Here is a 14,013-nt window from a genome sequence, read left to right on the forward strand (position 1 = left end):
TGGCCAACCTTGATATGGTTCCTTAGAACAATTCATATTGGCTATGGTCTACTTTCGTTCTTGAAAGGCCTCTGGATGAGAATACAAATATTGAAATGGCCTTAAAAGAAATACAGCAGATGGGAATGTTTCCTCTAGACCCGTGGTGGAGCACAGCTGTGTATTACATCATGTGAAGGGGATGTCTGTGTGCGTGGTCCTGATGTTGGGGAAGCAGAAAGGAGTATGTAGAACTTAGATGGCCTGCCCTTATCAGATTTTTGATGCTTGGAAAAAAAAAAATCAGCCAAACCCTCCTTTTCACTTAGTCCTATTACAATCTCTATTTATCCACTGTAGTGCAGGGTTGAACATGATAACCGTCTGCTGCATTAGGACTGCGTCAAATGGTTGCATTTGCAACAGCCAGTAAAATTAAGGTAACAGAATGCAGTGATTTGTCCTGCCGACAAATTGTATCTGTTCTGTCTTTAAAAATGAGAACTAAGTCATTTTTCCAAGTAATTGGTAGAAGGCTAGGAAGTTAAATTAGCAGAAAAAATGTTGGGAGAGACAGCACATCTTGAAGCGTAGGGGAGTAGTAAATGACTAACCACAAGCCTAGGCAAGTCTTGGCTCTTCCCTCGCCTTTCTCATTCCTTCTTCATCCCCCGGCTAAACAGAAAGGTATTTATATATAACATTATATACTTTAAGAAACAACAAAGAAGGAATCATGAATGAAACTGGAGGTTAAGTCCACCAGCTAAAAAGCCGGTGCAAATATGCTGCACCATATTTGGGTGATGAGAATTTTACTGTAGAATTCCCACATTAATACTTAAAACAGGGAAACCATCCTGAAGCCAGAGTTGTCTGCATGTATATCCATGCATCTTTTCTCTTAAAAAAAATCATATTTTATGCTGATTCGGGTATCTTTCCTTCAGATGATCCCTTACACTCCCAGACTGGCCTAATCCCAGCTTCTGGATGAAGTTCCATGATAGCCTATTTCAAGAGTCTTCCTCACTGCAAAACAGTTGAAAATAGCTGTTTCAGAAGAGCAGTAGAAACACTACGATTGACTTCAGATCATGTCTAGACTTCTGTTTTACTGCAATCACAAGGTAAGCATTCATATAAACTGAGATGATTGTGTTTAATAAACTCCACAATACAGGAAAATTTTCCATGTGTTTTTATCAGCTGATCCAATCAGAATGTTCTTCTACAAATCAGGCTTTGTTCTCTAGGACATAAATAAAACTCTCATTTTTGCAGAAGAGAGTTATGAAAAATTCAAGTCAAGAAATTCACTCAGTTTATAGTGAGCAAGTAATATTTTTGTGCTATCTTACGCTGCATCCGTTAACCAGAAATCAAGAGACTGGGCACAGTTCTTTAGATTCAATTTGCTTGACTGCAAGTGCAGCTGCATTTTGCAAAGTCTGTCTGTGTAGTCACCTTGGGCAGACAGTAAGTTTGTTTGTACAGCATAATGATGAGGATCCGGTCAACACAGAAAACAGAATTGCATAGAAGTTGTAATGAGGTCTGCAGACTTTATACTTCTGATACGGAAAGCAAAAGAATTCAGCTTTGCTCTTTAAACCCAAATGGGAGAACCACTTAGCTCATTAGCAAAGTCCACTTGATAAGACAATTGAAGTGATGCACTTGGGTCCGCCAAGCCATGTGTGTGATCGATTTTCAGAGCACAGTATGCACGAAATCACTAGTTTACAAAACTTCATTTAAAATAAAATCAAAGCAATTGGTTAAATAATAAAGCTCTGATTTATAGGAGCAAAAATCAGTAATACATTAACATAACAGACTCTGGGTCAAATTGTCTTTTAACACAAATGGGAAGTACTTTAGAATCAATCAATGATTAGCGGCTCTTTAATTACTTTGTTAAAAGCAGAATTTTTCAACTTGTGTCCTAATACATGAAGTATTAAGCAGATTTTTTCAACTCATGTCTCAAAGCATTAGGTTACAGGTATGTAAAAACACCAAACACGCGAAAAATATTTTTTACTTCTTTCATGTGAGACTGAAATTCCCCCTTCTGAATCAAGGCCAGAAACTGAGTTTTGATAAACGATTATTTAATTTTAAGAAAGCCCCAAATCAAGCCATAGATGTGCACACTTTAATTATACAATCAGGTAATAGTAATTTCAGGCTGCCTGTATGGATTTACATAAAAATAACGCTATTACGTTGGTATGCAGGTACTTAAATACACGGTCTTTCTACCATGTATGCAAAGAGATGCCATACTGCACTAACTCTTACATTTTCGCATCTGAGAAGACACATGAGTTTTCACTAACCCATAGGTCAACAGAAATATTAGATTTATAAAGTCCATGTGCTAGGTTTAGTTTTTAATTTAATTTTTTCCTTTCTTTAACTTTCAAGATAATTTTAACTGTTGAAGGAAATCCAGTCACTGACATAAGGTGAGGGCTACAGTGCACTTCAGCCAGTCATCCAGTTTGAACAACTGGAAAACTATGACTAGCACAAGAGTATCAAATTTCTTTAAAACTTTTTAAGTACTAGACTGAAATGTAAAGAATAACAGTACACAGGCTGCAGGCAACTGGTGTCACTAGGAACAGTGCAAAGCCAGAGCTCAGCTAATTAACAGCTAACAGCCCTTGAAATGGCAACGTAACACTAAACTGGAGTTTCCCTAAAATAATAGGAGTAAAACTGGAATCTTCAAGTGGTAAGAAAACTGCTGAAGCTGTGTCTGGTGTAGCCTGGCTTTGGGTGAAACTCAATGGAAATGACTCCTTATTAAATATAAGCATCATCAGACCCTTTCAACCTATTTTCTTCTGTGTAATAATGGCTTTTCATTTCAGACTCATTTAACTTGAATGACCTTGTCACACCTACTGAAGTAATTCAAGTATGTTCAGTACTAGTTGGAAGAAGCATATGTAAACTGTTTCTCTTCAGAGATCTTCCTACTGATGAAAAACTATTTGCAGTGGTTCATCCTCTGCAGTTGTTCATGCTTTTAAATTATTCCTGCCTGCCTAGAGAGCACTCTATAGTCTTTCAGTAGGGTGAAATTTGGAAACATTTTGACGACTTCACTTTCTACTGCTGTAACTCCATGTGGAAACTATTTTTTAGAAAAGTACTTACAGCATTATAACTGAATTGGCCACCTTCTCTGATTAGATGGAGTTGCTAAAACCAAAGTAAAAACTAGCGCAGGGCTTTAATCAATCTATGTAAGTTTCTCTTAAGTACAATGCCTGCTACTCAACCTGCCTCTCGCACTTTTTCATTAATAAAATGTTTACTGCTCTTGCTTTCAGCATAACTGCATGTAGTCCAGACACGTTTTTTGTTTCTTTGTTCCTCTTCTGTTTTAAACTCATAGCTAGGCACGAGAACATCAGATCTCCAGCAAAATAGCTTAAACAGAAACCTTAGGGAGAAGCGTATATTAGCTTTTGTAGAGAAGTAAGAATTGATAGACTGAGAAGGAAATTTACTACTCTTTCATGAATTTCACATTATGTGAAATGTGTCATAGCTTTACCTACATCAGGGAAATTATATGAGAAGATAAAATTAAAACCTTCAATTAAAAAAGCCTGAGGTAAATTACTAACACTCTGGAATTGCTTGTGTTATTGAAGTCTGCTTAACAGGAAAGACACATTAAAATTGGATTAAATTTTGAGGATTTAATTCTAGTTTTATGTTGAACATCTCCAAAGAGGGCTAAAAATTAATTTCAGTATATCCTTGTAGACGTGAAGTCAATTGGAGGTGTGACTGCAGTAAAGCTGTGAGCAAAAATATAGTGTATTAAGCAACACAAATCAAGAAAACAAAAATGGGTTTGTGCTGAGCTTAAACACAGATGTTCTCCATTTCCCACTGGCTTCCAGAGACTTGCTTCAGATCTTCAAATCAGAAATATGATTATAATAAGCTTTTAAATGCCCAATTTGCTTGTGGTACTTTATGTCTTCACACGTTTTATGTTAAATCTCACTAAAGTCCTTTAAGTTAAGGGTCAATCTTCGGAAAGAAGAGGAAGAAGAAATTCAGATTTTCATGCTAAGAAATAGCATATATTCCAAATAATCCATCTCCGTAAGAAAAAGCTCCCAAGTGATGGTGGAGAACAGATATAAATCCTCTGATGTGTGCTTCAGAATTTCAGTGAAAGGTCTAGCTTTCAGAGGAACAAGGTAAGTTATGGACCCTGGCTGCATAAACTTAATGCGTGTGAAACAGCTGAGCACTGGTACCCTGCCAAGATCTGTGCTGTCCAACATGCACTAAAAAACGCCATCTAAATTACCATTACCTTTGCAACAGGCTCGCTCAGCCTCTGACCTCAGGAGTTGCTCACAACCACAGGAAACTGCCCCTGCTTCTGTAACTGAGAGGGTGAACAGTGGCTGGGCCACACTAATTTTTCCAGTGAGGTTGCCCATGGGTCAGTTGAAGATTGTCTCACAGAAATCTCTCTTCCAGTGAAGTTCTCCGGTGTGCTATAGACCACAGAGGCCAAAGGAAGACCGCTAAGCTTGGTAGAAGGCTAAAGTAGCGATGCAGCTTTCTAGGAGAGGCTGCAGACTGGACACAATCATCTTCAGCATCAGTTATCAGCTGGGAAACAGCAGGCATCAGGTAAATGGGTACCTGGTAGTTTTCTCCCTGCCACAGGCAGACACTACCACCAGTCCAAATTCTGCCCCAGAACTTGTGATGTAGTTACATTTTTCTGAACTACTTTTGTACTGTTGTCTTATTTTTAGCTTCTCTGCTTTTTTTCTATTGTGTAGCTTTAAAAAAAACCCAGCTTTGCCTTTTCATCTGTTTAGCGAATGAGGATACTGTTTTTGTATCCAATTAATTAGGTATCAAATTAATTTCTTTTGAAGAAACCTGTTTCAAGTTCTTCAAAACCATTTGTTTGTTTCTGTCTCCTGATGTGATCAAAGTACAGTACAACTAACTCTGTCCTGAAACATTTTGAAACTTCAGCTTACGTCTGTCTCAAGAAACAGCAGATTGATGGTCCATTACTTTCTACTCTGCTCTGTGTTCTGTTTCAATGGCTTCATTAGAAGGTGGCAATGGCTGAAAACAAATCTTTAATTCAGTGATGTATGCTGCATGCTCAAACACCTGACTTTGTAGCACATAACTGAAATGATCACAAGGTCAGGCTAACTTACTTTCAGCAATCTTTGGTCCTTGATAAAAAACTCAAACACAAGAAACACGATGCTATCTTCAGAAATTAGGATTCAGGGGGCAGGGAGGGTTCTAAGCTGGAGAGTGTGTTAGAAAATGGGCCACTGAGTTTAAACATTTAAGGTGACTTTAACTGTTTTAAGCAAATTACATTTCAGGTGAGGGGACATGTAAAAGCTGAATTCAGTAAGGTAGGTTTTGTCTTAGTAAGCATAATAACTTAAAGATTATCCACACGGACTGTCTGAGAACTATACTAAAGACAGTTGAAGAAATGTCCCATTTTCTTTTCTAGAAAACAGGGATTAAGCATTTGATTTTTGATGAAGCAGACAGAAAATTTACTGGTTTAGTTTGAAAAAACCTCAAATAAATCAGAACAATTTCTATCCTCTAACAGCACAGCACTTCTAACTGGAACATAGCTGATTTTCAATGGAAAGGCGCACACGTAATTCAACCAGAAGCACACAAGACAGAATATCCTTCAATGTGCAGTTAGGAAACACCGTGAGCTTTACGCCTTTCATTTTGCTGCTCTTCTTAAAAACCTATTTTTCTTATTGTTACAAACCTGAATGCAGCTGTCCTTGGAAAGACTCTTAAATTTATCCAAGAGCCTGTAGTGACACACACATTGGAGAAAAGCAAGGGGAGTGAGTAGGTTTGCTTAAGTAGTAAGATATTGTATCATCTTAATCCAGCTGTAATTCCTTCTAGGTATAAGACTTTTGCTCTGTTTTTTTTTAAATCAAAACTTAACTGCTAGAGTTAGGCAAAAAGCAATTTATTGCCTGAAAGTTTTCACAGTGATTTGCATTTCAGAAGATGAGTAGACAGTTGCATGAGGAAAACAAAGTTGTAAAAAAAAAAAAACCAGCAGTAATTTTGGTCCTAGAAACAAATTACAGCACTAGCTAGCTGCCTTGCAATGTAAATGTGCCTCCTTCAGGACACTCCAGTAAGGACTTCCCATGCAATCTTTAGGCCCAACTTGTGCTTCTGTCACCATTCTTCCCTTGCAGCACTGATACCTGTCTGCAGAAGAAGACAGGGTCTTCCGGCAGCAGCTAATTCTACAGATGTGAGCATAACGTTAAATTTTTAAATCAAATGCTGCATTGAACTTGGAGGATGTTGAACCCATCGCAGTAGAAGACATCACATTAAGAGTTATTTATGAATACAAACTCTGCCTCCAAAGCTTGATAGAGAAAACAGTGACTTGGGAAGAGCCATTCCCTCCACATCCTGTGACACTGAAGAATTTTAACCTTGTGAGCTTCGTTTATGCAGGAAAAAGACTCATGTAACACACACATGAACCTTCTTGCTTCTCTAGCCTCTTATTACAGGTCCTTTTCTGCTTGCACTGTGAAATTACATCATGTTAATCAACAGCATGCAGCATAACATGTGGCTTGACTGTGGTCAAGTCTGAGCTAGTAAAAATAGCTGGCTGATAAAATGGGAAGCAGGACAGTCTCTACTATGAGTGATGTTAAACAATTGTTCTAATGAAAGCTAGAGAGAAAAACTTGGTGGCTTTGGTTTTTATTTCTTCCCCTCTAGGATCCTCAAGTTCACACAAAATAAAACATCACTGTTCCGTTGACCACAATATTTCATAGGGCTAAAAACATTTCTTCTATGGTTTTAACACTTAAAACAGTTTAGAATTGTTTCTGCAGATTACTATTTGTGCAACGCCTCCATCTTACACAGTTCTGGTCAATTAAATGCTGCCTTCTTTGGTAAGTACTCATTTAACAAGCTTTACCTGTATCTAATTCTTTCCAGGATAATAAAAATACAAAAATCTGGTTCAATATATTTTTAAAAGTGGCATGTTAGAGTGCTCTGGACTTCTTTTAATCTCTAAAATACTTAGTGTGATTTTCATTTATCCCCAAACTTTCGCAAGAGCTTTTCATTTATCCCCAGTCTTTCACAAGAGCTTTTCATTTATCCCCAATCTTTCACAAGAGCTTTTTTTTTTTGCCTTTTTTTTTTTTTGCCTTTTTTTTTTGGTTTTTTGTTTTTTTAAGTACCACAGACTGCTGTGTCTGAATCTGTCAAAGTTGCTAATATGGAAGTTAGCAACAAAAATTGAAAATGGGATTGTATCTCAAAATACTTGTAACATTTTCTTACCATCACAGTAAGGAAGTATCCCTCAGTAGGGTATAATATTTGGCTGCAGCTATTTGAGCAATCTAAAGGAAGTACTTAATTTTTAACTCTGCAGGAAAGCTTGAAAGTGGCTCAATTTATTTTTTAGTTGTCTTCACAGGAAGAAGCAATACATTTTTAAAATGTTTATTCAGCTTCAGATATTTCTTGCGGTATATTCAGTATACATCTTCCCTCATTCCTTCAAATACACTTAAGCTTTGAGGTAATTTAGGACAAAATATAAGAACACTTTTTAAAAATAAAAGCAAGAGATCAGTAAAAAAAAAATTTTAGGCAGGATAAATAGAAAAATATTCTGTCTTCCTTTCACTATGAATAGCTTCAGCATAATGCACTTCAAAAAGCAAAATAATCAAGTCACTGAGTCCAAAATTAAGTGTATTTCTCAAGCAAAACTGACTTAAGCAAGCATTTCACCTGAGTTTACATTTCAGGGATTGGGCCCATAGTGATAGAGAAAACAAAGCATCCAGGGGCAGATCGTCCCATGTCATTCTACCCCTTACTTAGAGGGGTACAGGAAGGAATGGGGGCAAAAAATTTACCAAAAAAAAAAAAAAAAAAAAAAATCAAACCTTGTTTTGCTGGCTCAATGTGGGCAAAAGATGGTCCCTCTCTCTATAGCAGCATCTCCATTCGTGCCTGTCAGCCAGCACTGACTCTGCCAGTATTATCTTATCTGCAGAAAGGAACCTATATCCAGGGAGATTTTGGGAAATGTTAGCAATGGTGTCCTGCTGACCCAGGGGACCTTTCAGTTTGAGGAGTGTATTCCAGAGATGCAAGGCACTTGCTGGGAAGGCCTGAGATGAAACCTGTGAGTTTAGAAGATGGTCCTCTGCCCACTGAATGATAAGGGTATGCCACACTTCCTCTGTGAGATAATTCCAAAGGAACTCTGATTTAAAATGTGGCATCTTCTGGCACACATGAAGATTATTCTTTTGGAAAGCATGATTTCACCCTCTCATTTATATGCTATATTGGAAGACTGCAATACTCTAAGTAAGATATTTTTACAGTTGGAGAGTATGTTTTGGGAACGACATAGGCAACGCAAGTTATAGTTCTTTAGGCTGAATGAAAAAAGCTAATCGGAATCTTCATCATCGAGGTATTCCTCTGCATTACTTAACGTTCGGACTGCACCTGGAAACAAAGAAAGTTCTCTCTTAATCCAGGATAAAATCAGAAAAAGCCTCGTATTTGCAGTGTTTGCAAACCAGCATCTGAGAAACCCAATTCCTCCACCATTTAGAGATGTTAAGGCTACACAGATGGGGCTGTAGATTTGGATCTCAAAGGCAGAGCTAAGCCAGTAATCACATTTCCTACACACAAGATTTAGTCTGTTCGTGACCTTCAAGAGCCATCTTCTGGCTCCTTGGAACCTGTAGAGCAGAGCTGGAACTCTTTAATTCTATTTTCTCTATGTATTACCTTTAAATGGCAAATGAAAAGACGGGTGAATTGGTGGAAGAGCCTCTATGGTTTTATTCTGAGTGCCTAGCTGGCTGCCATTCTCTGCTTAAAATCAAACACATTCCATCTATTCTCTCCCCTCCCTCTTTTCTCACCTAGGCTTTTTCTTGAATAAATATTTCTTAGATCTACTTATGAGCTTTTGCTTTTGAAGGATAGCAAGCAGAAAACAGGAGTATTAAAGTGTATTCACCAGACGTGCAGTAGTGCCTGAAGAACTACATCTACCTTTGGGACTGTACAAAGATAAACAGCATGAGCTTTTTGTAATAGATTATTATTTGCCTACAGATTTTCAAATATACGGGAATAGGAATATGGATTATATATAATGTATATTATATTGTACTACCGAGAGCCAGGAACCACAAGATTCTAGTCAGTCATAGCTTTGCAATAACATATTAAAACAAAGTATTAAAAATATCAGGTGCAGGCATAACAAGACTGACATAATTCACAGAAGTGATAACCATGTTATCCTAGACTTCTGGAAGAAGAAAGATGAGTAAATTTAAAACTGACCTGCTCAACTGTTTTGATAAAAGAAATCTAAGAGAAAAAAATATTTTTTTCTTTTTTGAGTAGGAGAAGCAGCAAAGAAGAAAGGAAAGAAAAGAAAGAAATTGTAGAGCCCTGTGCTAAAGGGGCCATACTTCAAGACAGGACAAAATCTATGTCTTCTGTATAACAAGTGTTCCCTTGTTCAGGAGCACAAACGACACCATCTTTTTGCATTTCTATGACAGGATTTTAATAACTTTCATTTCTTAGAATATACTTCAGCAATCATGACATTTGAACGTGTGTATATACACGTAAAACACAAAACTGACAATTTAAGGGGAGGCAAAGTAGGCTTCCTTGGGTAAAACAAAATGTTTTATAGATGGACTATGATAGAAGCCATACCTAAATAGGAACAGATTTGAAACTGGGGACAGGAAGACTAATGATACAGGACTGAATCTCTGAAAAAGAATCATAGAATCATAGAATAGTTTGGGTTGGAAGGGACCTTTAAAGGCCATCTAGTCCAACCCCTCGGCCATGGGCAGGGATATCTGCAACTAGATCAGGTTGCTCAGAGCCCCGTCCAACCTGACCTTGAATGTTTCCAGGGACAGGGCTTTTACCACCTCTCTGGGCAACCTGTTCCAGTGTTTCACCGCCCTCACTATAAAGAATTTCCTTCTCATACCTAGTCTAAAACAATAATTTCACTCACTGATGTTGGAAATACTGAAATGTAGAATGAATAGACACAGAAGAATAAAATGAATAGAAATAACCAAGAAAATACAAAATACAAGAAAAGTATACAAATCAGTGGTGTCACAGAGATTATAAAAGACCAAATTAAGACAGAAGAACAAACAAGGAAGCTAATATTGAAATTGCAGTGAAGACTGAGAACATCAGCGCTTACATCAAGGCAAACAAGAAAAGACAGTGTGCGAGAGTATCAGAGACTGGTGATAGATGAAGTGACTAAGGATGAAAAATCAGTGAGTCATGAAACAAAATTAATTTAGAGGGAGTGAAGCAAATGCATCAGAAGTAGAAGAGAAGTTACCTAGTATCAGAAAACGAAACATTAATACAATTATTAGGAACATTAGAACAAAGAATACTCCTGTACCAGGTGCCTACAATTGACAGGCAAAGATGAAATAAGTGCTCCTAACAAGGATTAACCTACAACCGAAAAAAATATGGAAACAGAAGAAATTCTGCCCTTTATTACAACTGCTTTCTTCAGAGTCAAAAATAATTTGTCAAGGTTTTCTGGGAAATCCTGATATTATCTCTATCAAAAAGCTGGATAGTGTTTTTGCTGCAACTGCTCTTCTTGGCCTTCTAAAGCTGCAGTCAGTGATTCCACCATTTAATTCCCATAACCATTAACCATCCACAGGTTAGCATTCCCTCTGTTCTCGCTAGCCCTGTGACAATACAGTTGCTAGACTGCATGTACCACTGATACAAGCTGTAACTCTGCCTGTGTTTTTAAGTAATTTCACATTTCACATGTAATTCACCTAGGGTTTCCACCCTAACTTCAGCCTCCTAAAAGCTACAGGTAACATTAATTACGTAATACTGAGCAATTCAGTCTTTGTTCAGGTTTTTAAAATAGCCTTGTATCTCTTTAACTCTTTTGTACATGGACACTGTGCTCTTAGGAGAGAACAACACAAGTGGGAGGCAGTGAGACTATTTTGATAAATACCTGAAAGTATTTTTTCTTTATTTCTCTATGAGAGGCTCCAATGTCAGAGACACATAGGAATAAGAAATTTTAAAAAAAAAGGGCAGTAAGGAAATAAAAGAGAAACGTCTGTTCGTCTTTGTTTGGCTTAGTTTGGAGGAACAGATAGGCGTAAGGGGGAACATACCACATTGTTTTACTCTTATACCCTGTCCCTTGTGGTGTACTGCTTTTAAAGTAGTTTCCACCCTTGCTTTCTTTCTGTCTCTCCACTCTGAAGGGCCTGTCTTGTACTTCCTTCCCTTTACTTACTATTTCCACATCTTCTGAACTCTTTTGCCTCTTGCTGACACAAGATGGCATTTTGTGTGGAGTCAGCAACACTGAATGTGATAAACCACAGGACCCCACCATAGCTCTGCTGAACTAACCCTCTCAAGTGAACCCTTCCAAACACAACTTTTAGCCCATGTAGCTCCCAACTGGTTTTTATGGCTATCAACATACTGATATTTGATCAAAATATTAAGTGTCCTCTAAACGAGAAAAATGTATCAGAATAACAAAACCAGAAATACCTGCACTCTGTTTCTTCTTAAGCAGGGAAGCGCAAGCTGCATTGGTTGCCATGTCTAAAGCCAGTTTCTTCTCATTGTTCTTCAGATCTGTTCTTGCCCCTTTATAATAGAAAATTTTCATCATGAATCACCGTCCCAGCTCTTTCTTGAGCAATGGTATTACGATACGAGTTTCAGTAGAACAGTAATGGACAAGGGAATCTCATCTGTGGACTGCTCTGAAGCAGACTAAAAGCTATGAATGCTCTTCCATAAGCTACAGTTGGCTAGGGAACTTGCTGTCTGCTTTCCCTTTCCAGGAAGCAGATGTCATTGCTGTTCTGGGGTTAAGTGCCTAATTTTGTCTGCAAAGCAGGATGAAATTTATCTTGAGCAGGTGAGATGTCTACTTTCCAAACAGCTGTCAGAATTTTCTGCAAGGCTTATAAAGTCAGGCAGGTAAGCTGGCTAGGGACTGTACCTGGGTTATAGGAAAACAGTTAAAAAAATACAGATTAATAAACATTCAGGAATCTAGTCTGCCACACAGATTGTTGAAACCTTGGTGAAGATCTTTACCCTTTGCCAGCAGCATCTCTACAATATCTGCATAACCTTTCCATGCAGCAGCATGCAAAGCTGTGTCTCCCAATTTGTTCTGTGGAGTTAGAGGGAAAAGCAACAGGATTAAAATACAGCAAAAAACCTTTCAGCTTGTACCAAGGATGAGTAACATCACACCTCTACTGTAAGGGTCTGTTGGTTTGACCTACCTGTTGGTTTAACTCTAAGTTTGCCTGGGTAAACAGAACATCCACTATATCTGCAGAAAACAGTGGGGGGATGGAATCAAGAGAAAAATTTAGTGGAAACAAAATAGGCTTTTTTGCGTTCAGAGTATAAATTTTGGTTAAGATTCAATGAAAGAGCTATCCAATCAGCTAATGAAAATCTGCAACAGTCAGACTGCATTGAGCAAACAACCATTAGTCACAATGAAATGCTACTGCATAAAATACCCATAACAATACAATGTTTCTTTTTGGTCTGTCCTTCTTCCCACTCGGCTTCCAACAGTTACGCTGATTCAACAGCAACAACAAAACACACAGCATTTGATGGAGCTGACCCTCCCTTCTAGCTTTAACTTTTCTTTTAAAAAAACTAAAATGACATAAAAAAATCCTGGCTTTATTATGTAGTACTATAGTTTGAGCATCAGTCTAATAAGCAAATCAAGAAGACCAGAGAACAGTCATTTCAAATTAATTCTCTAATACCTTTGTGGCCTCCATGGCATGCCCAGTACAGAGCTGTGTTTCCAGCTTTGTCTAAGCCATTGACCCCAACTCGATTATCCAAACACTCTCTCAACCAGCTTAGGTTGCCTGAAAGACAAATTCAGTTTTGATGATTTCTTCTTCTTTGAAAAGTTAACAGAACCATTAAAGGCACGTATTTCTTTCTGAAGGGTGTCAGTCCTCCTATGAACTTATGAGGGAAAAAAGTGATTAGCAGCAACACTTATAATTCATAAAACAACGAGTCCAAGTCATACCAAACATCTTTTCTTCCATTCCCCAAAGACCTTTAGATCCCTATGTAGTTAAATGGATGGTACCAAACTCTTTTTCGGTGTATACAATCACAGAGTGGCAATTCTACCAGGCTGTAAACTAGCTCAGCTTCTGAAAGCTGCAAAATTTACCAGTCAACTTGTTCAAGATACCAGACAACCAAAACAGACAGAACATCTTCATTCTAAATATATTATTATTTTGGCAGAAAACAAACAAATCATCCTTTAGCATTACACAACTGAAACCCAAATCACACTTACCACGTTTGGCAGCTTCATGCAGTGGGTTATCAATAGACTCAGCTTGCTCTGCCACTGAAATGAAACAGAGTAAATTCTACCTACTTCTGAAACTGAACAGATATCCACACGGTTTTATGCGTGGAAATAAAACTTTGATTTCTTCCAGAAGAATCAGTAACACATATTTGATTCTAATGTGAAAGGGGATTTAGGAGTGATGGACTAGTCAAGTGCACTTCAATTTCCCGTGTAGAGGAAAGCAATTCAGAGAAGAGCTTGTGAAAGCTTCAAAGAACAGCATCAAATTATCAGTGGTTGCAAGCCACCAGGAATCTGGCAATATTTCATCTCAGTTGTTACTTCCCTTTTTACACTTGTAAGATGGTTTTGAGCAGTTGCATGTGGCTAGGCTTTCAACCTACAGCTTGCCATCTGTAGAATCATAGAATAGTTTGGGTTGGAAGGGACCTTTAAAGGTCATCTAGTCCAACCCCCCCCCCCCCCCGCCGGGG

General features: G+C 37.9%; 1 protein-coding gene across 1 annotated transcript in view; it reads right to left on the reverse strand.

Moving 5' to 3' along the window:
• Nucleotides 1–8,328: 8,328 nt before the first annotated feature.
• OSTF1 (osteoclast stimulating factor 1) overlaps nucleotides 8,329–14,013 on the reverse strand; it is a gene marked incomplete at its 5' end in the record, with an annotated part of 10,209 nt that continues 4,524 nt past the window's right edge. The window contains 6 exons of the mRNA XM_009574379.1: nucleotides 8,329–8,577; nucleotides 11,701–11,799; nucleotides 12,259–12,337; nucleotides 12,453–12,502; nucleotides 12,960–13,067; nucleotides 13,520–13,573. Of these exons, the coding sequence (XP_009572674.1) occupies nucleotides 8,519–8,577; nucleotides 11,701–11,799; nucleotides 12,259–12,337; nucleotides 12,453–12,502; nucleotides 12,960–13,067; nucleotides 13,520–13,573 (449 nt within the window). The remainder of the gene's footprint in view (nucleotides 8,578–11,700; nucleotides 11,800–12,258; nucleotides 12,338–12,452; nucleotides 12,503–12,959; nucleotides 13,068–13,519; nucleotides 13,574–14,013) is intronic.

This window comes from Fulmarus glacialis, unplaced genomic scaffold (assembly GCF_000690835.1).
Source record: "Fulmarus glacialis isolate BGI_N327 unplaced genomic scaffold, ASM69083v1 scaffold22613, whole genome shotgun sequence".
Lineage (NCBI taxonomy): Eukaryota > Metazoa > Chordata > Aves > Procellariiformes > Procellariidae > Fulmarus > Fulmarus glacialis.